This window comes from Lygodium microphyllum, chromosome 1, assembly GCF_053477565.2.
Source record: "Lygodium microphyllum isolate KBCC chromosome 1, Lygodium_microphyllum_v1.1.10, whole genome shotgun sequence".
NCBI lineage: Eukaryota > Viridiplantae > Streptophyta > Polypodiopsida > Schizaeales > Lygodiaceae > Lygodium > Lygodium microphyllum.
Genome location: NC_141135.1, coordinates 99,262,510 through 99,289,729, shown reverse-complemented (window position 1 = coordinate 99,289,729; position 27,220 = coordinate 99,262,510). Strand labels below are relative to the sequence as shown.

At 43.0% G+C, this 27,220-nt stretch overlaps 1 protein-coding gene across 5 annotated transcripts in view; it reads left to right on the top strand.

The window, feature by feature from the left end:
* Positions 1–4,483: 4,483 nt before the first annotated feature.
* LOC148041447 (transducin family protein / WD-40 repeat family protein) overlaps positions 4,484–27,220 on the top strand; it is a 134,430-nt gene continuing 111,693 nt past the window's right edge. For 2 of the 5 annotated variants that reach the window (XR_015691117.1, XM_087679666.1), the window contains exons 1-3: positions 4,486–4,960; positions 9,636–12,110; positions 12,249–12,383. Coding sequence is in view for 4 of the 5 variants with exons in the window: in XM_087679666.1 (XP_087535792.1) it covers positions 4,603–4,960; positions 9,636–12,110; positions 12,249–12,383 (2,968 nt within the window). In the remaining variant the exon portion in view is untranslated. Of the gene's footprint in view, positions 4,961–9,635; positions 12,111–12,248; positions 12,384–27,220 lie in introns of all 5 variants that reach the window. The other 3 variants (XM_087679678.1, XM_087679656.1, XM_087679649.1) reach the window with 3 other exon arrangements.

Here is a 27,220-nt window from a genome sequence, read left to right as displayed (position 1 = left end):
CAACAAAGTTTTAATCTATACTTCTAATAAACACCTGTAATTAAGGTCTCTAATTAAACACCTCTAATTAAAGTAAAAGTTTGTCTCCACATTAACACATGTAATTTAATTTTCAATTATATTTGACATAAATAATTTATTTTAAACTTGAATTCACATTTACAGACTTTTTGTACATTTATACATCCACACATTCACATTGACACCATTTGTATTTTGAATTGTAATTCACATTACACACACTTTATGTATTTACACACTTATGCTTGGGTTTACACACATTTTTACATTCACATACCCACTTAAATTTGTGAAGATTCACATGAGCACACCCTTAAATCTCAAAGTATTATCATTTGAAACGATTTGAAAAAAGCCTTCTTAAAATATAAACATAAAGTCTTGCAAAGAGCTACACTGACCTAGCGAATTAACAAAGGCAATGAAAAAGGCAACCGAAGGGCACTGGAAGAGGTGGTAGTGTAAGTGGAGTAGGGGTGAGGGTAGAGCGGCAAGACTGAAGGAGTAGCTTTGCTAGGTGCAAGAGCATGGAACATACCTTCAAAGAACACATCATTACATAGTTGTCTAAGAATGTACCTATGAGAGAGAGAGAGAGAGAGAGAGAGAGAGAGAGAGAGAGAGAGAGAGAGAGAGAGAGAGAGAGAGAGAGAGAGAGAGAGAGAGAGAGAGAGAGAGAGAGTAAAGTAGAGTAGAGTAGTATACTATCGTCCATGGAAGGCCAATTTATGACCCATGGGACCTTTCCGGATATACAATGATTCTCCTCCCCTATGGTAGGAAAGGTGTAGCTACGGTGAAAGAACAATCTATGCAACGTGGTTCTCCTGAAAGTGTAACATGCAGGTGATGAAAGCCCCTAACCTTGATATAGGAGTAGTTGTCAAAAACTGGTGAAGTGGTCCCTGTTAAGCGATATCAAAGTCAGCTTGTATGTGTGCATGTGATGGGCATGTCATAATCATGTGCTCCTCTAATTCTACACTCTGTAGTCCACATAGCTTGCATAACCTCGTCTATCTTGCCTATCCACTCCATGCACCTGTCTCGATCAATAAAGTGTGTGATCGAGTTCGAATTTGTGCAATACTTCGTCTAAATACCACTAAGAGCGAGTTGGCTATGTATGGCTATGTGTATGCCTCTGCTTGCATGAAGGATTCCTAACGTGAAGGATAGATATGCATACTATAGTAAGCAAGTTTGCCATTTGCTCCCTTGCTTTGATGTTTTTCTTGATACACTCGTAAGAGGTCTGATTGGAATGTGTCCATGCATATATATTCGGATGCCATGTCTAGATATATATCCACTCCCCACCCTGTTGAAAGCACTTTACTTTTCCACATTTTTTGTAGCCGTGTGCTAGCATCCCATGCCCGTTTGGGGAGCCTATTGTCATCCATTTGATGTACTCGGGTGGCATATCTCAGTACTCGGATCATAACATGTACCTCAATTGGCCAACGGCCAGTTTCCAAAAGCATAAGTACATATGGTGTGGTGCTTTTGATGCCCAAATGTAATCGAATAAAAGCTTTTTGCGGCTTCTCAATGTTGTTCCATGCAGACGAGGAGATGCTCCCCCCCACACTTCCACTCCATATAATTTTGTATGTAGAACATATGCATAAAAAATCATACAACATATTTTCCAACATTTAGTATCTGTACGGTTGTAGTTGTTTTCAAAGTGATAATACTTGCTTTTCCATGTCGCTAATCACTGCTCCACACAAGTATGCCATCTGTGGTCTGTAGGTATCTCAATCCCGAAGTATTTGAAAGTAGATACTACCTCTATAGAGTGTCCCGCATAATGTACTCTTGGTGGGGTCTTTGATTGCTTGGTGTGCATAGCCATTAGTTTTGTTTTTGATATATTCACCGTCAAACTACTATCCTGACAAAACCATTCAAGAATCCCCATGAATTGCTGCATACATTCCCCAGTATATGTAAAGAAGACCACATCATCTGCATAAAGTAGGAGCAAGATGGCAAACATACCAATATGCAGGATTTTGGCTTCCTCTTATTCATAGCTGTGAGAAGTATTTCCTCTAGCTTATCAATGCATAAACCAAATAATGTAGAGGAGAGTGGGCAACCTTGTTTGACTCCCATATTACTCTCAAATACTTGTGACAACCCATTGCAACCTCTAAGGCCGCACACCACTTGTTGATATATCATGTAAAAATTCCCATGCATAGATCATTTGGGACCCCTAATTCTTGCATTCATTGCCATAAGCCAACTCTTGGTATGGTGTCAAAAGCCTTCTTAAAATCCACAAAACAGCAATACAAGGTTGCTCCCTTGAGCTGACTCTCATCCATAAGCACACGTAAAGTAACCAAATGGTCTATGGTGTTATGACCAGGGCGAAAACTTGCTTGTCCATAAGCTTGTTTGTTATTACTTTCTACCCATTTACTCAATAGCATTCTAGGATAGTGTGTTCAATAGCTTTGCCATGGCTGAATTGACCATTATCGTGCGGTAGTTTGTGAGCAAATTGCGATCTCCTCCCTTATACAACAGTTGTATCCAATTCTCCTGCCATTCTTGGGGAAAGCCATATGCAAAAGCATGATGTATCACATGCAACATAAACAGTCTCGTCTCCTTTGTTGTCCATTTCAACATATGCGCATTCAACTGCAAAGTATCACATGCTTTTCCATTAGCCATCTTGTTGAGGGCTGCCTCCAATGTGAGAGAGAGAGAGAGAGAGAGAGAGAGAGAGAGAGAGAGAGAGAGAGAGAGAGAGAGAGAGAGAGAGAGAGAGAGAGAGAGAGAGAGAGAGAGAGAGAGAGAGAGAGAATGTATTTGTAGGCTATGATTCGTGAGCTCACCTCTTACCACAACCCTTGCATACTTTGGAGCCCAAGAAAAGAGAGAGAAAGAGAATTATACTATTATAATTATGGTAGTTGGTGTGTTTTTCAAAATTTGGCTAGTGTATTATTTGCAATCTTTTCATATTAGCTTCGGAATAGTCTCATGTTAGGTTCGGTAAGCTTCAAAGGTTCGTTGAGGTTTGGGAATTCATGAGGCAAGAGGTCAAAGAATATATAATAGATGGGGCCCATCTTCTATATTGAATGGGAGTAATAGTGTAACAGAGATTTGTCATTTATTGTATTGGTTTAGGTGAGATGTGTTAAGCATAGGGTATTTTTTGTGTTTTTACTTATCTTTCAGTGCAATTCTTTTTAGCTCTCGTGAGGGATGATTAACAAGCCTTTTTTTGGCAATTATACTCTATTCCATATTTGGTGTTACAAAAAAATTGACATGTTACTCTAATGCTCCAACACAAAGTGACTTTGGTAGCTACTAAAAATCAAAATTGATGCCTTTTGGCCACACATGAAGCAAAAAAATTACGGTATTATTTTATAGGCTTCTCTACCCTAAGGTGTATCATGTACCCCAAAGTTTTGAATCTTTGAGGGTTCAAGGCTGAGTGGTACTAACATTAGCTAGGGTAAGGGGGCCGATATAGAGGTAGCTATTGGTCCCCTTTCAAAAATCCAGCATGTCAAGAATTTTCGAAAACCTTTCAATGTAGACCTTGTTAAGCACGAGGCGAGGTGAGAAAAAAGATTTGGGCACCTACTCTCTTTCACATAGCAAGATTGAAACTCACCAAGATTTGTCAATGGAGAAAAACTTGCTCGTTAACTTGTTTGCGAGCAGGAGTCTATAAGAAGACGGCATGTGCCGCATGGCTCGAAAAGGTTGAGGATTGCTTCCTTTCCTCCAATCATACATCAAGTTTTTGTCTTTATATGGGTACCATGCTGTAGTCTAATAGAGGGTGTGGTGGGACTTGTAATGTGGAGTGTCTCTGTAGTGGCCCCGTTAACCCAACCATTTTGTCACTAGGGTATAGGAGCCGGTAGATTTTCAACAAAAAACAACCTTGTCGAAACAGCTTACTGCTGAGCCATTGCTGCATTTTATAATTGAATGGGCTTCGCAAATGTATGAGGAAGCTAGGAAATTTCTCTTATCTTGATCAATGGCTTCTCAATGGGGGGCCCTTCACACAAAAAAAAAGTTGACAGTCGAGGGCTAGAAGAAGGGCAACTTGCTTCAGGCTCTTCAATCAATCGCTAACATTCATTTTCAAATTCAACCAATCAACTTTCTCAAATTGAACCAAAAAGCATCAATCTGTTGGGCAGGGATCCATCAAGTTAGAGGGGGGCGTCAATCTATTGGCCCCCGTACCCTAGAGCAGGGCCATATTCCACAATAAGGGCCCAATATTATCATGGTCATATTCAAATAATATTAAGAAATTAGGACATACTTCAAGATTCCACAATAAGGGCCCAATATTATCATGGTCATTTTCAAATAACATCAAGAAATTAGGACATACTTCAAGATTTGGCAACTTGGACATAGTGCAGATCTATTCTGTAGAATCGTAATTTTTTAATCCCCCAATCTGATTCAATCTGGGAGCACGATAGAGACAAGCGCGCACAGACACAGAGAGAGAGAGAGAGAGATGCCATTGCCACACCCCGTTCCTCGTGAGTAACACCAGCAGGTGCAGAAATGGAGGCCCCATTCGAGCTCCTTGTACAGGATCGCACCTGGCCTGCCCCCAGCTCCTCCCCCCTCGCCGTGGACTGGCTTCCCAGTTACCTGTCGTACAGCTGGCTCGCCTATGGCTCCCGCAGCAGCTTGGCCATCTCCATGGCGCCTGCTCCCTTGCAGCCCGATGCGCGGAATCTGGGCCTCCGCCAAGTCATCGACATGCCTATAGCTGGTGCAGAGATCTCGTGTGTCCGATGGGCACCCCAAGGTCCCTCCCTTGGTCTGATTGCGGTTGCATGTGGATACAGCATCTACATATATGGGCCTGAGGAGCTGCTGTCCCCTGAAGATTGTGACCGGAAGCTCAATTCTTCAGGTGGTTGCATTGATTGGATCTCAATTTTCATTTAGAATATCTAAATCAGGCGGTTGCATTGAAGGGATCTCAATTTTCATTCAGAGTATTTAAAACACACCCAATATCCTTCAATGCCTGCATGCATGCCTGCCCCATATGTCAGGTCATCATATAAAAAGCATTTGCTTTCTTATGCAAGAATTGATGTATAAATGGAAAGGAGCGCGTTACATATGGAGATGATTGTTCTCGATTTATGTCATAGGTGTTGCCACCTCATTGTATCGCTAGCTTAAACAAGACTTTGAAAAGATGGTGAAATAACGCTATATTTGGCACGTGCAATTATTTTCTCTTAGCCTTTTGTGCTTTGGAGGATTCTATGCTACATTAGCGACATGGAGGATTCCATTTGGTGGTGACAAGATGGATGTCATGGACTTTTTCCTTTGAAAAGATGATGAAATTGTTAGCCTGCCTTATTTAGTCTATCAGTCTGTTATCTCCTAATTGTGAGCCCTAGTAAGAGTCTGATAGGGACATAGGAGCTTTGATTGTGTTTTGTCCTGTCTTGTTTGAATTTCTTCCCCTTGGGCACATTTTAGTGTGCATTTCCAGTGTTTGTTAGGCGTTTCATAGCTTGTGCTGCCCTGCCAAATGCTGCCCAGCCCTAGACTGCTGCGATTTTATTAGACCTGCTATGTTAGCCCCAGGCAGCAGTTGGCCAATTCCTCTCTCCTTTGCTATTTATAGCAATCGCCAGGGCTGGGAAAATCATTTGCTTTTGTTGCTTGCAGGTGCACACTCCGGTGTCGACATCATTCTCCGTCTCCAGTGCTGCCATAGTCTTCAGCCTAGTCCAGTGCCCTCACTGATGTTGTCAGTTGCGTGCAGGGATTGACCAGTCCATTATCTCCCTCCTTCAGTGTTCAACATTCATCTCAGATTCAATGCAGATTATCACTGCACTTTCTGTTCTCTTCTTGTTTTTTTCTCTTTCCCTTTCACTCTATCTCTTCCGTTGCCCCCTTTCACATGGTATCATCGCCTACATAAGCTTACATAGTTTCTAGCCAAAGAAGAGACCACACTGTTGCTGAAAACTCAAATTTCAGCCTGCTGTTCGCTGCAGTAAACACAAAATTTCTGTGGTGGATGGGTGCTTTTGACAAAAGTGGGACATTCGTAACTCTTTTCTTGCAGGTATTGCTGGTTTTTTCTTCGTTCGAGCTCTTCTACAGCAAAATGCAACAGCCTTTGTGTGTTTGTAGGTTGTACAAAGATATCTTACCATTGGTTCCAAGGCTTTGATGACTCAGAGCGAGGAGGTTTCCCATCACTCCTTTGAACGATGGCGCGATTATCGTGAAGAATGGAGGTTAGTGAGCCTTTTTGTTCGGTCTCATGATTCGGAGCAATCTTCCCCTCTCTCCTCCCTCCATGTTTCACACAAAGCCCGTTGTCGGGGGGGTTTTTTCTGACAAGCCACTAACCAGTGGGGTTCAAAGAAAACAGACAAGATAGATGGAAGAAACAAAAGAACTCAAAACACAATTGTATTGCTCTTTGATAAACTGTGTATATTTAACCACTCTTCTTAGATTACAAACTCTTTGTCTAAGACGATGGCTTAGACAAAACTCTGTCAAGACGATTACTTGACCACCCTATGCAATTCGAAACTCTTTGCTACAGCAATGCAATGAAAGACTAGGCTTCATACACTAACCAAAATAACTTGGAATGCTCCATGGACAGCTGGATGAAATCAGTCTTCCTCCTCGGAAAGGGTGGTACTGATATGATATACCAACAATTACAGCAAGCATAAAATTCTCATAAACTAAAAACACAAATGTTACTACTTAATCTTGGACACTGGATAGCTTGTTGGCCCCCAAACTTGGCGCTCCTTGCAGTATTGTTGTAACTTGTATTGCAAATGAATGAAGCACAATTGAGATTTTTCAATATTCTCCAATAATCCAAGTGCCTCTTGTTGTCATAAATGACCAGAAAGCCTTCAAATCAATTTGCCCCTTGATTTGCTAGGGGATTAATCTTCACATGTGCTCCTTGGGCATATTAGCCCCAAATTCAATGTTGGTTGGTTGGCCTATTAAATCCTCCAAAATACTTTGATTTCAACTGTGAAAATTCAAGATTGAAGCCTTCAAATTTAGGCACACTTCCTGAGGTGGCTATCAAACCTTAATTGCTATTGTAAACTAGGGTTTACAACAGAGACTATCAAACCTTAATTGCTATTGTAAACTAGGGTTTACAACAGAGATTCACTAAATTCTCTATCTCCAGTGGTGGTTGGATTGCTGTAAACTTGGAGCAAAGTTTAAAAATAGGTGGAGTAGAGAGAATGTTGTAGAGAGAGTAAACTTAGAGATTTTTCGTAAGAATTAGGTGAAATCGAGTTGTTGACCTGGTTTTCCAATCCCAAATGGATTTAGCAACAACAAAGTGAGTATGAAAGGCTATAATCATTAAGAGAGAGTACATCAACCGCGATCATAGCTTTCCTTGGTCAAGAATATGCTATCGCCTTCCCCAAAATGGCCTCCAATGATTGAGAATTGATCCCAAAAGTGGATAGCAATAACCCAATCTCTCTTTCCAATAGCTTCAAAATGCAAAAATGATATTTTTTTCTCCTTTCAATTCCATTTCAGCTTTTCCAAACTTGCATGGGCAAGTTTTGCCAAGTGGTAACCTTCTAAACTAATTTCCAGCAATATCCAGTCCATTAAATTAATTTTTAAAACATAAACATTGAAAATTAATTCAATAATTATTTATGTCCAAAAAAATAAAATCTAACGAGCCAACAATTAAATTGGGTAGACTAATTTATCACCCAAGTGATCTTGAGTACTCAGTAGCCTAGAATTTGTATTAATTAATTAATTAATGTCAATTCCCCCGTATCACCATCGACATGACTAGCTAATTAAATGTTCTTGGCCAAGTTCTGACACCCAGTACCTAGTATTTGTTAGCATAACTTGTTACACCTTTAAATTTGGTACCAATTGATATCTTGGGGTCTTGGGTCCCACATTGTGAAATAATTAACTTGCACCTCACATATGCAAGTCACATTTGCACATTTGATTAACTTTTAATCAAATGCTAAGCAAAGCAATAAAACTTTATGTTTTGTGATAGACCTTGGAATCCTTGTAATAATGTCCTGTTTCTCTTAGGTGTAAGAAATCACTTGTTAGATTAAGGAGCTGAAGAAGGTGTTGAAATTTCTGTTTTAATCTTTTCATTCAATAGATCAATCAACTTAGGTAGATGAGCCTTTGGGATTGGAATTGGCTACAAGTTCCATGGTACATTCAGAATAATGAAAATAACAATGGGTGCAAGCATACCTGAATCTATGCAGCCAATCTCATGTGGTTAAAATGCAAAACGCTCTTTTATGCCTAGATAACATATTGACAAAATATTGCTTCTCTATAGGTGAAAGAAAGTCACCGTATCTAATTTTCAGCTCCTTGAGAGATTTTGCAGTAAACTGCGTCTAATCTCTTTCGGATTTCTCAAGTTTAGCTGGTGATAAGCCAATTTAAACATCTATCTCCTCACTATTTGGAGGTAAGGGTAATGCATACGGTTTCACCTTTTTATCCATAGTCTTATACTTTGTATCCACTTTTACTTCAACTCTATTACATTAGAGCTTGTACATTCCTACTTCACAAACTCTACTATCGCCTGGTGCACTACAATGTGCCAAAGCAGAACATACTATATTGCATCATAGTGAAAATAACATTGGCCACTACTGCTTAACCATGGTAATGCAATTTTCAGCTAGCATAAATAAAACATAAGACTTATAATTGTACGGCTAACATGTCCAGAATAAGGTGACTAATGAAAAATGCCCAAAGTTGATAAGAAATGGATAATTGTGTTTGAGAGAACTAGCTATACAATTGCAGCCTGACAATGCCAGTCTAGGGGATGACTAAATCTCTAACACCCCCTCTTAGATCGTGGATGGGGCATAAGCCTCAGGGGTTTAGAGCATTGTTGAAGAATGACTTAAGGAGGTACCTGGTGATTTGGGTGTTTGACCCAGGTGGATGTATCATTGGCATAGCAATTGCTATATTATTGCACCCTTCCAGAGATAGGCTTAGATTTAGATTCTGATTTGAACCATGATTTGAACTGTGAAGATGACACTTGCTCTGCCGCAACTGAAGTCCAAGCCATTCATGCATTTAAACACACACAAAGCTTAAAGAAAAAAGATCTAGATTGTAGAAACACCAAAACACGTTTCTAAGGTAGGAAGGGCCCACCCCCTCACATGAAAGAGACCACTATCTTTCTCTGCGTGTTCTCAATAAGGTGCAAGGAAGATTTGTAGTGCATCTTGTTTTGGCCCATTATTTCGTAGTCAAATGTGCTTTCATGGTCTTACAATAGCTTGTATGTGTGCAAATTCATTGGGCGACAATGTTTTCAGATTTCTTTTCACATTCAGTACAGTTTCTTCAAGTTTTGGGTTGTAAAGAGTAAATAGGTTGAAGAAATTGCATGTTTTGTCTTGTTTCAATTGCATTCAGCTTGGGAAGGGAGAGACAATTGTTGATTCTATCAACAGCTGCAGTCAGTGTTGGCGTGCAGCTGATTGATGGTCTTGGTATTGCTATTGCAGGATTGTTGCAAGGGTGGACTGTAAAATATTGCCTCGATCATGCCTTCCATGTGTGGAGCGCTGCCTGGACCGAGTCAGGCGATGGCCTGCTTTCAGTTGGGACAGATGTAGTTATGTGGAGTCAAAACGAATCTGTTTGGTATCAGGTATGGAATTCTCATGCTAGTTGCCCACAGTTTATTGCTGCAGCAACTTGGTCTGCAAAGGGATTATCTGCAACAGCAGATGGTAGTTATACAAGTTGGGGTGCCAGCAGCTATTTTCAATCAGGCAAGCATGACAATTTGAGAGGACGGGCCACAGTCTGGTGGTGGGAGGACAGTCTGGGATTGCTTGAGACTGAGCTACTTCATCCTCAAGAAGTATTAATGATTCAATGGAGGCCCTCAAAGGGACCATTCACATCACAAGAGCCCCATCGTCCAGTTCTTTTGACAGCATGCAAGGATGGCGCAGTGCGACTGTGGTTGGAAATTGACAGTGGGAGAGCCAGGCTAGACAAAGCCCTTGGGAAAGATGTGCCAAAGAAACAATTAAAACCTGCTTACTTTGTCAGTGCAGTAATTGAGGCTGAGAGCTGCTTGCATGGGGCTCTAGGGCAAGATTTACATGTCATTTGGGCTTTTGAGCTTAGATCTGTGGGCTCAGCTAATGTTAAAACAAAGAGCACCTCTCTTGAAGTTAACACTGTATCAAAACATCAAAGTGCAGGCGTTTGTGAATGGGTGGTAGGGATTGGTCCCAAGGGCTCTATATGTTTATGGTCACTGTTTTGTCTTGATGACATCTATCCACCCAGATGCCCTCGTGTCTTTCTATGGAAACAAGCAGCAAATGTTCTATCTAGTCCTCCTGCAACTCATGCTACACATGGGAAAGGGCCCATTCTCCTGAAAGTTGTTGCACATAGGGTGGGAGATAACTTTGCAGATCCACCGTCCTCTTTAGATCTATTTTATGTACACTCTAGTCATTTCCAATGGTCTCGTTTATGGCCTCCATTAAGCGCATTAGGTGGAGGGGGTTCGAATGTTACATGTGGGGCTTCCTCATCTGAACTAATAAATGCCAAATCACCATCAGGGACTGCTCGAAAAGATGCTTGGGGGCTCACAGTTGAAAGTATGCATGCTACTGGCCATTTGGGTGACATAGTCAACATAGCTGTACATCCAGTTGTAAGTACCGGACTGGTAGCCACCTTGGATAATCGAGGCCAAGTTCTTGTTTGGTGCATTTCTGCTTTTGCTTATACAGCTGGAATAAGTACTGGCCTTTGTGCTCCAATTTGGAAGCCCTGTGGTCACTTTATTGGATCCTCTGACCTCAAGTTCTTGACCTGGTTGCCAGCGGTCTTTCTGCAGGAGCAAACTGTATTGCTTCATTCATATGATGGACTTATTAAGTGCTTTGCAGTCTCGAAATCCAGGAGTAAGGGATCGGATGACTCATCCTTAGTCTTCAACTTCTTGTTTGCTTTTGATGTACATGCAGAAAGCACCAGGCAAGGCCTGCAGGGATTATGGGCATATCCCAGAAATAATGGCAATGTGTGGAGCTTGCAAAATAAGACATTTACTATTGTTGGCCTAGGGCAAGAAGGGCATGAAGTGGTATTCTTTAATTTAGATGTTTCTGTAGGGGAGGTGAATGGTGGGTCTCTTTGCAACCAGTTTAGTACTGTGAAGCATGGACGCATGAATAATCACTCTGAAATAAGGGACTCTGAGGGGCTAGCAAACGAAGAGAACATTATCATTGCGGTGAGTCCAGTAGGAACTTTGAAGCTGGAGGATTTTGAGCATGTAACTTGTTTAGCTGTCATTCCGTCATTCTTTACTTTGTTGATGGAAAAAGAGGCAGACAGCTCAGTTTTTGATTCTGTTCCCTTGCGATACCCGTATCAGTTTGCTACTGGGTCTGCAAATGGCATGCTAAAATTATGGGATGAAGATGAACTGCAGGTTGAGAAGAGTAGTAGTTGGCATTGTGTTGGTGCCTTGAAAGTCTGCTCAGGATCCATAGCCAAGTTAGCCATTGGAAATTACGGGCTAAAAGTTGCAACCGTAGGCTCTGTGTTGGATGGAACCTGTGATGTTCTCATATGGGATATAGAAGCATATGCTGATAATGCCACATTCATTCTCAGCAGTAGAATATCTCTGGCATGCCCTACAACTTCAATACAGTGGTTGGATACTGGAAAAGGAAGGCCTTTGCTAGGCTTACTGACAAGGACTGATCTGCAGGTATATGCTGAAACTACTGGTTTGATCAGGGAGCCAAGTACCCCTTTGGACATCGAGAGCCTAGTACAAACTGAATGGGCTCTTGTAGCATCAGCACTACTGCCGTCCAGTTCATCATGCTTTTCATGGGGGCCAAAAGCATCACTACTTGTACCAATTCAGGATCATTTACTTGTTTATGGCCCAATTGTCCTCGAGGCCAGCACAAGCAGGGACCTTCACAGAGGTATTATTTTAGTTCTTGAGATATAAGTTGGTGTGTTTTTTAAAGCATGCAAGGTAAGAAGAGATCTCATACATCTTAGAGGTTTGGTTGCCAGATGCTTGCAGCTCACAAAGTTAATTTTCTTTTGAAATTCTATAGACTTCATGGATGCAAGACAGAAAACGGTCCAGAATCAGGCTCCAACATTCTGGACCTTGTTAGAAGCTGTTAATTCTATGGAGTCCTCATTACCTAGCTATCATCCGATAAAATTGGTTCACCACCTTCACACAGGTACACAACTCATGCATATATGCATCACACAGGTGTGATGCACATATTTTATTGACATTTGCTAGTTGTTCGTAAGAAAGAAGTTTGGGCTTTGCAGTTGTTCTTAAGAAAGAAGGTCAATCATTTGCTTTACTTAGCTGGCGGATACTGATCTTATTTAATATGGAATATAGTACATATTCTATAGCCATTGCCACGAGTACACTTTAACCTAAACTGTCCAGTTGCAGGATAAGGCACACAAAAATCAAGGAAAGACAAGAGACACATCTTTTGCATGTAATGTTATCAATACTTAGATCCTACCATCTGCATTATTGCTCTATTTACTGAGCTGATTAGATTCAAGAGGCAAACAAAAATCAAGGAAAGACAGAAACACATCTTTAGGACATAATACTATCAGTACTTAGATCCTGATTCGTACCAGGTGTGATGCACATATTTTATTGACATTTGCTAGTTGTTCGTAAGAAAGAAGTTTGGGCTTTGCAGTTGTTCTTAAGAAAGAAGGTCAATCATTTGTTTTACTTAGCTGGCGGATACTGATCTTATTTAATATGGAATATAGTACATATTCTATAGCCATTGCCACAAGTACACTTTAACCTAAACTGTCCAGTTGCAGGATAAGGCACACAAAAATCAAGGAAAGACAAGAGACACATCTTTTGCATGTAATGTTATCAATACTTAGATCCTACCATCTGCATTATTGCTCTATTTACTGAGCTGATTAGATTCAAGAGGCAAACAAAAATCAAGGAAAGACAGAAACACATCTTTAGGACATAATACTATCAGTACTTAGATCCTGATTCGTACCAGTTGCAGTAATACTGTATTTGTTCAGGTTTTCTTTTCCAAAGAAAAGAAAATTCTCTCAGTAATGGCTCTGATAGAATCCCCTTGAAGTAAGATACAAAGTACAAAGAACCCTGCAAAAAGTAACTAAGTATATCATAAATACGATGGTGGTGTGAACAACCAAAACTGAGGATCTAATGTGTCATTAATTATGACTGTAGGTGATGTGTGTGTTGGTTGCTTTTCTTTTTTTGCCACTTGGATCCATTGTTCTGCTTCCTCCACTTGTTTCTGAGTCTTCTTGAGCATCTCAGCCCAAGAGACGGCTTCCTTTGTTGTCTCATCTTCTTTTTTTTGGAGTTGCTGAACTTCCTCCCTAATCTGAGTGATCTCCTCAATCACATTTGATTGGATTTCTCCATCTTCCAACCTGGGGTTAAGTTGTATTTCAGCCAGCTGCTGTTTTAGCAATTTGATTTCTTTGTCTTGTTCATCAATTTTCAGCTCAAGCTTCTTAATCCGGTCACTTAAGTGCCTGTTGATGGTGGTTGGTCCATTGTCATACTCCGTTTTAATTTTGTTGATGGCATTGGTGATTAATAGGTCAATCTGCATCTGTTCCATTTTGCTGGCAAAGTTGTTTATGATGATTTAGAGCTGTGATCAGCCATTCTGATTAGAATAGGACAGACAGGATGAATGGCAGGACTAAAAGAGTCAGGTTAGGGAGGGTCAGGGCAGGGGCAGGGTTCGGGCAGGTTAGATGGAGGGCAGGGCAGGGGCAGGGCAGAGGCTTGGGACAGGTCAGGGAGCAGGCGGTGGCAGGGCAGGATCTCTCTCTCTATTCCGGTCTGATCAGTGAGTGGACTGAGACACCGGTGGTACAAGCAGCAGCCCCATACCTCTGCTCCATGTTGTAGCATAGGTGTGACTAGGGTGTCAAACAACCATAGTTTGGTGCGAGGCTGCTGGAACTGTATGTGAGCACATTGACTCTTGAGTGTCCCTAGTGCTGCATAGTCTCGCGCCAAACATGCCTTTAATGCCCTTCTCAATGTAAATCTTGGACTGGAGAAGGTGGTTCCTAGACATATTCCCTCACATGCTCCACTATTTCTCCTCCAAATGTGAATTGGTACGTAGATCTAGTCACCCATGCTGCTGAAGTATTGAAGACCATGGTTTTGGTCTTACCAAGGTTTATTGTGAGGTCTTTGTCTCTACAAAAGATGTGCAAAGCATCTAGGTGGCATTGCAATTCCTCTGGTGAATCTGAAATAAGAACAATGCCATTTGCATAAAATAATATCGGTATCAATACCCCTGCTAGGCTGGCTCTAGCTCCTCCTCCTTGGTCAATGTAATCAGTTACTTCATTTATATATAAACCAAACAATGTGGGTGAAAGAGGGCATCCTTGTTTCACTCCTAAGGTACTGTCAATCCCCTTTGATAGCCCCCTAAGTGCTCGGATATGATTTGCCATTGTCTCATATAATGTCTAGATACCTCTTCATATGCCTCATGGTACTCCACTATCCTACAGTCTCTATATAATGCATGTATGAGGCATTGTATCAAAAGCTTTGCAGAAATCTACAAAGCAGCAATAGATCCTCTTGTCTTGAGCTCAACCCTCCTCAATAATGGCTGTAAGTGTTAGGATATGGTCTAGTGTGGTATATCCATGCTTGAAACCTGCCTGTCCTTGTGCTCTCTTGCCTTGCATCTTTGTAATTGTTGGGGATCAAAGGATCACCACTCTTAAAGAGTGGAATTATAGTATTGTCTGATCAGCTTGTAGGGAAGCCCTCACATATTGCTCTATTGAACATATGTGCTAGTATGGGTGCTAGTATGTCACAAGCATGTGAAAAATGTTTTGCCACTAGCCCATCTTCATCCTGTGCCCTCCCATTTTGTAGTCTATAAATGGCATCTCTAACAAATTTCTAGGTGAAGAAAGACCACTGTGTTGGTCTACACGTCTATGGAGGCTGCATAGGTGGTGGTTGTTAAGAAGAGTGCTAGGTTTTGCACTGAGGACACACAAAGTGTATGACCGCGACAGAAACACAAAGAGACAGACACAGACACAGAGGGTAAAACTCAAACCCTAAACGCAAAACTCAAAACTCAAACCCTAAACACAAAACTCAAAACTCAAACATAAAGAGAAGAAGGGAGAGAGAGAACACAACTTTGAAGTGAATGAATGCTGTAAATGAATGTAAGAGTGTACAATGTGCTCAAGGGTAGAGCAATGTCAGAGTGTGATGTCCACTGAAGACGGATCCCAAGTCTGTGACCACCAGTCGGAGTGTAGGAGTGTTGAATAGTGAATGGTAGCAGGCTGGTCACCAAAACGCAGTAGTCTGGAGGCTGGAAACTGGTAAACACAACAGTGTACCACCGATTTGGAGCTGGAAACTGTGCACAGTTTGTTGTAAACAGTAGGCTGGAATAGTGTCTGAGAGTGTCAGGGCTTGCAATGCTGAAAATGCAGGCTGGCTAACCTTGGAGATGATGGACAGTAGGCTGAACAATAGTCTGGGATAATTTGGAGCAGTTGCGAGCAGCTGAGAGCTGTCGCCTATAGCAATGGACAAGCTGAAGATGATGTGGTTGCAGTCGATGATGGCTGGACAGCAGATGGAGACGGGCTACAGGTTGGAAACTGGGCGCCAACAACAGCAGAGGGTATGTGGACTGGTGTAACCTGCAAACAAGGATAATGGCTGAATGGGGGCAGCTTGTCTATTTATAGATGTGGAAGGGCCCCAAAAATTAGGGTTTCCACTAAACTCTCTCGAACCGCTCCCCATTTTAGGGTTTCCACTGAACTCTCTCGAACCGCTCCCCGTTTTAGTATTTTACTCTAAAAGAGCATTTTTAGTATGTGTTAGGACTTTTTAAGAGGCTAATCAGCAAGTAATGCATATTTTAGCTCAACACCCCTCTCAGGCCCAAAACTAAGCTGAAAGGTTAGGACAGCCATTGTGATGTTTATGTACCCCAAGGTGTCCCACCCCAAAGCAACCAAGGCATCGAACAAAGGGTGCACGTCGGTTGCCCAGTGGCCTACCAAGACTACAGAGGCGATGGTTATCTTACCAAGGGAATCCAAGTAGTCACCCCAAAGAGGATAGGGGATCGGACAAAGGGTGCACTGTCACAACTCTATAGAAACAGAATTTGTATCATTTTTCATTAATTTGTCTATATAATGATTTATTAAATTTATTTCCTTTGCACTAATTAGATATAAAGAAAAGTGCATTGGAGCTGGCCACTGATGAGTGGTCACAGGTTATGGTGGACCCACGCGGTGGGTTAGAGAAAAGATAGTTCACACTTCCACCTATATGACCCGATTGGGCGCCTGTGACTAGAACTCACGCATATCAGGGTTAGACTCGCACACAGAAAGGATTGATGCCTTGAAGTGTGGGCTAGATCCACTAGAACAGACAGTTACAATCAACAAGATGGCATGACCATGAAATGCTTGTATAATGTGCATGTGTGGGCTGAAAGCTTGAAATGCACATTTCTTTGCATAGGAAAGTCACATGAAGATTCGGATACCATTTTTGCGATGTACACGGAAAAAGCTTTCATATGACACCCATATTGGGGGGGTCCCTAAATTTTAGGAGATCCCTAAATCCCTAAAATTTAGGAGCCTCGAATTAGCCTAAAAATGCTAGTCCTAAAAAATAGGGATGTCATTCTAAAAATAGTAAGTTCTGTACTCTGACTGTGCTTACTAAATTTGGTTATTTCTATTCTTGATAGTATTCAACCCAAAAAGGAAGGCCATAGAGAAGTTATTTTTTTGTTTTTTCTTTACGGAGAGATGGCCGAGTGGTCTAAAGCGTCGGATTGCTAATCCGTTGTACATTCATTACTTCTCTTTTGAAGAGCGGGGAACGACATGAAAAGAACACAAGTGTCAAGATACTTGTCACACAAGTCTCCAAGTGTCCCACCACTTGTCACATCTCATGACATGTGGCTGGACACTTGTCTTGTGCTACTCCACTTTCCCCTTTTGTACTAGCTCTCCCCTCTCCTATAAATAAGAGCTCGTTTTTCTTCATTCAACATCATTTTTCTTTGCTGTAAACTCATGTACAGCACCCACAGATAGCCAGAAACTGGCCCCATCCATCCCCATCATCATCCCCCACTTTTTCATTATCAAATTCCTCCATATTCCCTCTTCTATCACTGCTGTTTACAGGACAGCAAGCCTGTAAATTCATCACAACACCTCCTTCTCGAGCTTTTTCTTCCATTTTAGCTACAAGAAGCAAGCCCTATCCATGTACTGCTGATCAACGATGGAGAAAGGCTGAATTTCCCTTTTTCTTCTCTCATACTGTAAAGAAATCAGTTCTTATCATTGCATAATAGATAATGCATGTGTGTTTGTACATCTTTGCATGATCTTGTGAGAGTGAGAATTACTTCTTCTCACTCTCAGGTTGATTGTAACTGAGCTCTTCCCTAAGGGACTTGGGTTGAGCAGAAATGCATTCCTTCGGGGGGGGGGTTGCCCATCTTCAACCCTCAATCTTGTCTCCATTACTTTTACATTTTCATGGCTGTAATTTTGTGAGTAATTTTCATTTTCAGCTTTAAGTGTTCATTCTCTTTTATATTAAATCTCGAAAACAAGCGAATATCATAATTGTTAAGCATACTACGTTGTTCGGGGCGTTTACATGCACGTCGGATGCCTAATGGCCTACCAAGTCCTACAAAGGCGGATAGAACCACATTGAACTTTGTGTGTGTGTTTTTTTTTTTTGAATAAGTGTGGTAAATTTTATGGGATGCGGTCAATTGAGTAATAGTGACCCAGAAGATGGTAGTAGGGAGGGTACACCCAACACATCACAAAACAACACAAGCTAACCCATCCACTCAAGGTGTCAATGACGATGAAAAATAGGTGATGAGGTATCCATGTGATAAAGGAGGATGGTGGTGTGGTAACAACAGCCGCCGGTGAAAACAGCTTAGGATCCGCGCAAGTGGTGCTCTGCACAATGAGATGCAAAGTATGCTACATGCTGAAGAATGCTCATACAGTAGGTGCCACTTGGACAGTGTCCTTCATGGGAAAATTGTTCACTTGCCCAAGTGCTCTAGTACAAAGATGATGAAATCATACAATGCAAAGGGTAAGGTACAACAGGGGGAAGAAGCCGATGTCGAAGACAAAGTGCTGAAGTCTGTAGAATACCAAGAAGGGTAGGAACCTCCTCTCAACGTGGATGTAGATGCTGAAGAAGGAAGAGGAGCCTGATGTCAGTCTTCCTGTGGTACTGAGAACCATAAGGAATGAAGAGGAGGAGGAAGCATCCAAGCTAGAAGAGCTAGGTAGAAGTCACCGCCATGATAGCATCAAGAGAGATGTTGCACGATCCGCCTCGGGAGGGGAAGCCTCCATATTGGTAGAAGAGAAAAACTCCAAGGATGATAAAACCATGAAGGAACGACGCACATCCCAAGTCTCCAGCCCAGGTAGGACTGGGCAAACTTGCATGTTAGCCCTACAGTGAAAACAAAATGTGCAAAGGAGATCAAAGTCTGCAATCATAGAGGTCAGTAGTAAGATGCTCCAAAAACAAAACAAAACAAAAAATGAAAAGCTAATTGAAGGAACAAGTGCAAAGATGCAAATGTGTATGTGTGTGTGAGTAAATGCAACGGAAGACTTAAAATGTAGATACAAAAATCCTATGGGCTCGCCTTTGAGAGTGCGAAAAATGAATGCTAGATTGATCTAGGGTATCCGAAAGGACCTAGAGACATGCTAGTCTAAGAAGATGGCCACCATCGTGTACGTCCAATAGCAGGACTCTGCCAAGGGAACGCCTGACGAGGTGGGGAGGAAGGTGAGATAGATGCATGAAGTGCAACGGGATCGGAACCTGCAGACGAATCAGCCAATCCTTCAGGAGTAGAGAAGGATGGCCACTAAGGCTGTTCGGGTGCCACATGTCCAACAGTTGTTGTGGGGGCTGGAGGAGTAGATGGGGCAGTAGCGGAAGGCGTAGCCCCACTGGACTGTGAAGTCGCAGCGGTCTGCTGAGGCTTTTTAGGTGGAAGACCTTGGGCCTTAGAGCAACACTCCTCATCCACATGGCCTACTCTCTGGCAGTGTGTGCAAAACCGGATTTTCTTAGGGAGTTGCTGCCAGATAGGTCTTGATTCTTTGGTTCCATCGGAGGAAGAGGAGTCGCCCTTTGATTGGCTTGCCTTCGCATCTAGCGAGTTCTTGCCACTGGTGGTTTTTTCTCCTAAAGAAGAAGCAACCAACCCCCTCTGCTCTGAATAAGGCTGTGATGAGGATTTTTTGTGGACTTGATCATGCAGCCTTGCGTAACGCAAGATCTGGCACTTAAACTCGTAGAAGGTTGGTAATCGAGGTTAGGAGATGATGTGTTGAATGAAATTGAAATATTTTGCGGGAAACTTATTCAAGAAGAATGCAACCTGATCGTCATTTGACTTTGGAGAGCCAATAGTGGCGAACTTGGCAAGAAACTGCCTATAGTCAGCCAGCTTGACTTTTAGATCATCCCCTTCCTTAAGAGAGGACTCTTGAAGCTCAAAGTTGAGATTGATGCGTCGAGTACGATCACGAGCCACATAGCGGTCAAGAAGGTGACTCCAACGCTCTGACCCGAGCGGGAAGTGCTGCAACTGAGAGTGAAACTCAAGAAGTAATCCCTGCATCAGCTCAACATTGGCTGTAGCATTGCGGACTCTCCATTGACAGATGTAGTCCGGGTGAGCTAGTCGAGGGTCCAGCATAGGCTCTAGACCAATGACGAGGTCCCAAAGACCCTGAGACTTAAGTACTTGTTGCATGAAATTCCACCAAGTAGTAGTGCTTGGAACAGGAGTGGTAGTGCTTGGAGATGGATAGTGTGAAAAAGTGTAGTGGGGATAGGATGGGGGAGTGGAGTACACTTGGGAATGGGCCCCAGAGTGCCCACCAGGCATGCGGATAGTGTGCAAGGTGGATCCATAGGTAGGGATGGGCTGACTAGGCATGGGCATGGTAGCCACATGAGGAACCCAAGGAGGTGGGATGGGAACACAGGGATAGAAGATGGGAATCCCTGTGTAGGTGTAACTCAAGGAGAGTGTGAAGACGCACCATAAGTTGAGGATGGAAACCCTTGCGTATGAGTGGTCATGGGAGATGTGAAGCTGGGGATAGTGAGAGGGATGTCCGTCACAGTCGACCCAAGAGTTATGGGTGTGCTCATTTGCTGAAAGGTGAGAGGCACTGTGTTAAAGGGTGGCATTCCCCCTAACGAAGTACCATGGTGCAAAGAGGTAGAGAATGGGATGGAGAAGGAAAAGGTGCTAGGAGCGGAGATGGAAGATCCAACCCCTAGGGTGTGTGAAGCAGATGTGGAGTGTAATCCAAGATTTTGGAAAGATGATGAGAGATGATCAAGGTGTGATATAGAAGAGGGTGGGATGGGAGGGAAGTGAGAAGTGTGTGTGATATACTCAAATGGAACAAAAGCTGTAGATGTTCCTGAATTCTGTCTGCTTCGTGAGCCCCCCTCTATTGAAGTTCACATACGCAAAGCTATTCGGATCTTGTACCTCAAAAAAAGAAACAAGCGAGGGTTTTGATTCATGCAACACAAAAGAATTGTACAAACCTGACATTGGACTTGGTGGAGATGATGAAGATGGATCGCCAGACATTCCGAATGCCGTATGTCCTCCATGATTGGAGAGGTGGCCAGCCTCACCAACCGGACCGAATGTGGTAGCAAAATTGGTAGGAGGGGTGTAAACATCACCGTACTTGTTGCGATAGTACTCCTCAAAGTCCCCCTCTGTCATGTTAGTGAAATTTGGTAAAGGTGGAGTGTCGTCCTCCTCACCAAGTCCATAATGCCGTCTCAGGGTCTCCAATGATGGAGAAGCCTGATAAGACATCATAGGAACTGGAGAAGAAGGTGTCTGGGACATTGTGATTCGATTACGAGTCGTATTGTGTGCCTTGTACAAAGACTAGCTCTCAACAATATCCGCATGATACTCTTTACAAGAGCACCGGCTTTGATACGATGTTAAGAAGAGTGCTAGGGTTTGCACTGAGGATAGAAACACAAAAACACAGACACAGACATAGACACAGAGGGCAAAACTCAAACCCTAAACGCAAAACTCAAACACAAACAGAAGAAGGGAGAGAGAGAACACAACTTTGAAGTGAATGAATGCTGTAAATGAATGTAAGAGTGTACAGTGTGCTCAAGGGCAGAGCAATGTCGGAGTGTGACGTCCATCGAAGACGGATCCCAAGTTTGTGACCACCAGTCGGAGTGTAGGAGTGCTGAATAGTGAATGGCAGCAGGTTGGTCACCAAAACACAGCAGTCTGGAGGCTGGAAACGGGTAAACGTAGCAGTGTACCATCGATCGGGGGCTGGAAACTATGCACAATCTGTTGTAAACAGCAGGTTGAAATAGTGTCTGAGAGTGTCAGGGCCTGCAATGCTGAAAACGCAGGCTGGCTGACCCTTGAGATGATGGACAGCAGGCTGAACAGCAGTCTAGAACAGTTTGGAGCAGTTGCCAACAGCTGAGAGCTGCCGCCTATAGCAATGGACAGGCTGAAGATGATGTGGCTGCAGTCGATGATGGCTGGACAGCAGATGGAGGCAGGCTGCAGGCTGGAAACTGGGTGCCAACAACAGCAGACGGTGTGTGGGCCGGTGTAACCTGCAAACAAGGATAATGGCTGAATGGGGGCAGCCTATCTATTTATAGATGTGGAAGGGCCTAAAAAATTAGGGTTTCCACTAAACTCTCTTGAACCACTCCCCGTTTTAGGGTTTCCACTGAACTCTCTCGAACCGCTCCCTGCTTTAGGGTTTTACTCTAAAAGAGCATTTTTAGTGTGTTTTGGGGCTGTTTAACAGGCTAATCAGCAAGTAATGCATATTTTAGCTCAACAGTTGTCTTGGCAGATCATACAACTATCTTCCTTAGTCAAGCCAAGCATCCAGTGATGTAATCTGTATGGGAAGTTGTCTTCCATGAAACATCTTCCATGCACTCTTGCTATCCCGGCCCAAAAATAACTGATATGTCTGTGGTTTTGCTTTCCCCAGGTAGTCTCACTTCTTCTTCTGTACAAGGCATTCGAAGAATGTCCTTGCTTGAGATGTGTCCAAGTGTCTAGTTTCACTTCTCTCTATAAGCTAGCCTGAGTAAGTTTGCACTCATCATCATACCAACTATTTTGGGAAGAAGTAGAGTGTAGGTTTGCATTAAGACAGAGTGTGGGAATGGACACATGGATGATCTATGTATGGCTTTTGCTAGGTCCCTTGTACATTCCTCCCACGGTCTGCTCAAATCCAATGTATGTAAGCTCTTCTACAGAGAGCCGTTGTAGATATGTGAGGTGTCTTCCACAAAGTGGTATTTGGAATATTTACAGAGAGCATGAAAGTCAAAATAGCATGATTTGTTGCTCTTCCTTTGTGATTCTAACATGTCAAAGTGTCAGATCTTGGCCATTGTGGTAGACCATTAAAGATGGCTAGTCTATGTGCACTTCCCAAAGTCAATAGATGTGTCCTAGAGGTATTCACTTTTTTATATTGGGCTGTGTAGGCAAAGTATGATTGTTGTGAAAGCAAACTATATATATATATATATATATATATATATATATATATATATATATATATATATATATATAGAGAGAGAGAGAGAGAGAGAGAGAGAGAGAGAGAGAGAGAGAGAGAGAGAGAGAGAGAGAGAGAGAGAGAGAGAGAGAGAGAGAGAGAGAGAGAGAAAGAGAGAGAGAGAGAGAGAGTTGTGTCAAAATATGACTCCGTGAAAGCAAATCGGAGAGAGTAGGATTTGTGGGGAGAAACACAATGTGTATGGTAAACATTGAGAGAGAAGAGAAGCTTAGAAAACATATAATAATAATGATGATATGATGATGATGATGATGATGAATTACTAAATCATGCTAAGTGAATGAAGTTGATACAACAGAATTGAGGCTTTGAAGATGACTGCACTGTCTTGTTTGATTAGGTTGTAGCACCTGTATGAAATGTGCACAGTGAAGGGAGTGAAACACTATCCTTTGGCAATAGGATATCAAAGGTAATGTTGAGGATGAAGGACAACGGTCGAGGGAGGAGAACGTAGTTCTCAAGTGCTGTTGGAGTCAAGGAAGAAGATGATCACTAGCTATGAAAACGTACTCTGGAAGATGAGGATCAATAAGATGGCATGTCTGATGAAGAATTCCAACCTTTGGTGGAGCAAAAACTGCAAACACAGTCTCTTGAGATAGGAGATGCTTGTCAGAGCCAATGTCGATGTTGGAAACCTGGATAGCAAAGCGTGACTAGACAACTCATGCTTGATGATGGTGAAGGTTGCTAGATGAAGTAGGAGCTTGCAGTATGCAAAATGCAAATTTGAAGATGACACTGGATGAAGGAGTGTTTATGCTAGGTGGCAGAATTTCCAAACGTAGGCAAAAAGATGATGCCAGGTGGAGGAACTACCAAATGCACGCAAAAAGAAGACGCCAAGTTGAGTAGAGCTAACATGTGAAGGAGGAGAAATCTTTGAAGGGATAGATGCAGCCTATGGAGGCTAGAAACCCCCAAACGCAAATGATTGGAGCTACAAAGGCTGACCTCAATTGTGGAGTGAGGTCACTAGCAGGAGAGAGAAGGTGTGCCACAATAAATGCAAGTATGAGGGTGATGAAGATTGGACGCTTGGCAGCAGGAGGGATGGAGACAGTGGAAGTTGGCCATGAACTATAATGTCCTCATGAGGGGTGTGAACAACAGTGGAGAGGTTGGAGAGAGAAGGGAGGAATGTGGAGAGAGGATGACAGAATGTTGGAAGGAATGAATGAGTGGGATGATGAATGGGTGGAGTTAGTGTTGTATTTATAGGCACAAACTATCTTGAGTGGTGCTCACTAAAGTCTCTCGGGTGGTGCCTCGACTCTCTTAGGGGCCGCCCATAAAGCCTTTTTGGGGTTGTAAATGGAAACAAAAAATAGGAATGGAGGAGGAAAAAATTGTACTAAATGGCTTGGTTTCTTAACACCCTCTCTCAATCCCCAAAAGGAGCGACAAAGGGGAGTGAGAGAGAGAAGATCTATCAAAAGATGACGTACCAGCGAGACAATAGGGTTTGCGGGGGGGGGGGGGGGGGGAACATGGAGTGAACTCGGCAAACATGGAGAAGAGAAGAGAAGAGAGAAGAAACTCTGATGAATGGAATGATGAAGTTTTGAATCATGGAGTGAATGTGATACAAGGGAACAAGGGTACCGTAGCATAAGGAAGATGATGAAGACAGCCACACGAACCATGAACCGCAATGTCCTCCTGAAGGGCTGTGAGGGCGGTGGAGAGGTTGGAGAGAAGAGGTGACGGACTGAATGAATTAGCTATAAGGAATGAATGAGAGAGTGGCCTATAAATAGGCACAGTCAGTCTAGGATGGTGCCCCTTTTTGGGGTTGCAAACCCTGAATGCAAAACGCAAAAAATGCAAACTACGGATGAAGTGTTTCTCAACACCCCCGCTTAGGTCCAAAAAGGGGAAGAAGAGGAGTGAGGTGGAGACGCAAGGCTACATGCTGAGGAATGCTCATGCAGCAGGCACCACTTGGATAGTGTCCTTGTGGGGAAATTGTTTACTTGCCCAAGCGCCCTAGTACAAAGATGATGAAAACATGCAATGCAAAGAAATGTCAGACTTTGTGTGGTGCGGAGAACCATAAGGATATGCCCGTACTCGATCTTAGGAGGTGGCTCCATGTTGACCAAGGGACAAAGAAGATCCACCCTATAATCTGAGAATACCACGTGAAAGGAGACCTTTGAAGATAGTTAGGAGATTGGATGATAGAACCCGAAACTCGACCTCGGGAGAGAAGCCACTAGCTCCGTGACTCCATACTAGAAGGAATACGAAGGCCTAGCCACCAAGTTGCTGTTGAACACCCAAGGGTCCGGATCTAGGTAGATCCTCTAGATCATGGGTATGAGTAGAGGAAACAATAGCTCAAAGAAGAGCCACTCCTCAAAAGTGAAAGGTGGTGGTATGTGAAGAAATTCATGGCACATAGGGTCCCTCTCTGAATCAGAAGGAGTAGAAATAGAATCCCCTTGTGAAGCCGAAAAGGAAATGGAAGCTCCCTCTGAGGGCGAAGTAAGAAAATCCTACTCTGAATCCTAGTCTGAGAAAGGGAGGGAATCCAACCACTCATGGCTCACGGACTGCGAAGCATCTGATGACAAAGGAAGTGCTGCCGGTTCTGCCGAAGAAGGTATTTGGGGTTCGGAAGAAGAAGCTGAAAAGCACCCAAAAGTGGCCTCTCGAACTTGAGTGGAAGAGGGTGGGGAAGAAGGAGGCTTAGGATGAGCCAAGGATGGGGAACAGTCATGGGCTCTCAGGAGAGTGGATTGTGGAGAAGATGTGGGCTGTGGAAGCCACTGTATTCAGAAGTAGGTAGTGGAAACCTTCGTCTTGTGGGGTGGTCTCTAGGAGGGCTTATCACCTCGTAAGGTCTTAGAGCCTCCGTGTGCTCGAAAGGACTTAGTGTGTGTTGGGTGCGGCTTATTGCCTTGAGCATAATACTCCGATAGCCGATGCAAAACGATCTCTGTGGCCCAAAAAGGAGAGGTGGCACAAGGAGTGCATGGTGGAAGATGCATATACTCCGGAAGGGTGGGGAGCAAAGGTCGATGTCGATAGTCTTTAGTGGGATGACCGTTCGTGCCGTAGTAGTAGCACCTAGTAGAAGGACAATTTGTTGGTGGAGACGCCATGGTACCGGTGTAGCAAATTGGAGAAGGCAGGGTGGGAGGGAGAAAAAGGATATCTCCCAGCGGAAATGATAGAGAAATAAAATGTTGATGCTGAATTCGCCACCAGTCTTTGTCTTCTTTGATGAGGAGGATCTTTGTGGGTAAATGCAGCCAAGGAAGGCTGGATAAGTAGTAGCAATTAGTATGCTGAAATCAGCTCCGAACAGTGTATGATAGGCTGGAAATAGGCACCAGACTATTGTAGACAGAAGTGGTCAGCTTGGACCGCAATGTCCTCCGCGTCCGGGGTGTGGGCAGCAAGCTGAAATACCTGAAATTTTGCAAAAACGAGATTGTTTTCTGAGTGGAGAGTGATCAGCAACAGTTGCTCTGCTGTAAACAGTCGCAAACTGTGGGTGGAAGACTGCAAACAAGTGCCAGACTGTAGATAACAAGGGACAGTTGAGACTGCAATGTCCTGCATGAAAGGGGCATGGGCAGCAAGCTGAAAACACCGGAAACCTGCAAAAACGAGATATTGATGCAGTGGAAGAAGAAGAGAAGTGGATGCCAAACTCGCCACTGGTCTTTGCCATCACTGGAGTGGAGGATCTTTGCCATTGTTTGAGCAGATCTAGCTCTGATACCATGTCAAAAGATGACGTATCAACGAGACAGTAGGGTTTACGGCGGGGAACACGGAGTGAACTTAGCAAACATGGAGAAGAGAAGAGAAGAGAAAAGAAACTCTGATGAATGGAATGATGAAGTTTTGAATCATGGAGTGAATGTGATACAAGGGAACAAGGGTGCCGTAGCACAAGGAAGATGATGAAGACAGCCACGAACCATGAACCGCAATGTCCTCCTAAAGGGGTGTGAGGGCAGTGGAGAGGCTGGAGAGAAGAGGTGACAGATTGAACGAATCAACTGTAAGGATTTAATGAGAGAGTGGCCTATAAATAGGCACAATCAGTCTAGGATGGCACCCCTTTTTGGGGCTGTAAACCCTAAACGCAAAACGCAGAAATGCAAACTGCGGGTGAAGGGTTTCTCAACAAGATCCACCTGGGGATCTCAGTGTTCCACTTGTAAGGTAACATGTAGTGAAGAACAGTAGATAGGATGAGTTGATAGAACCCCAAACTCAACCTCGAGAGAGAAGCCACAAG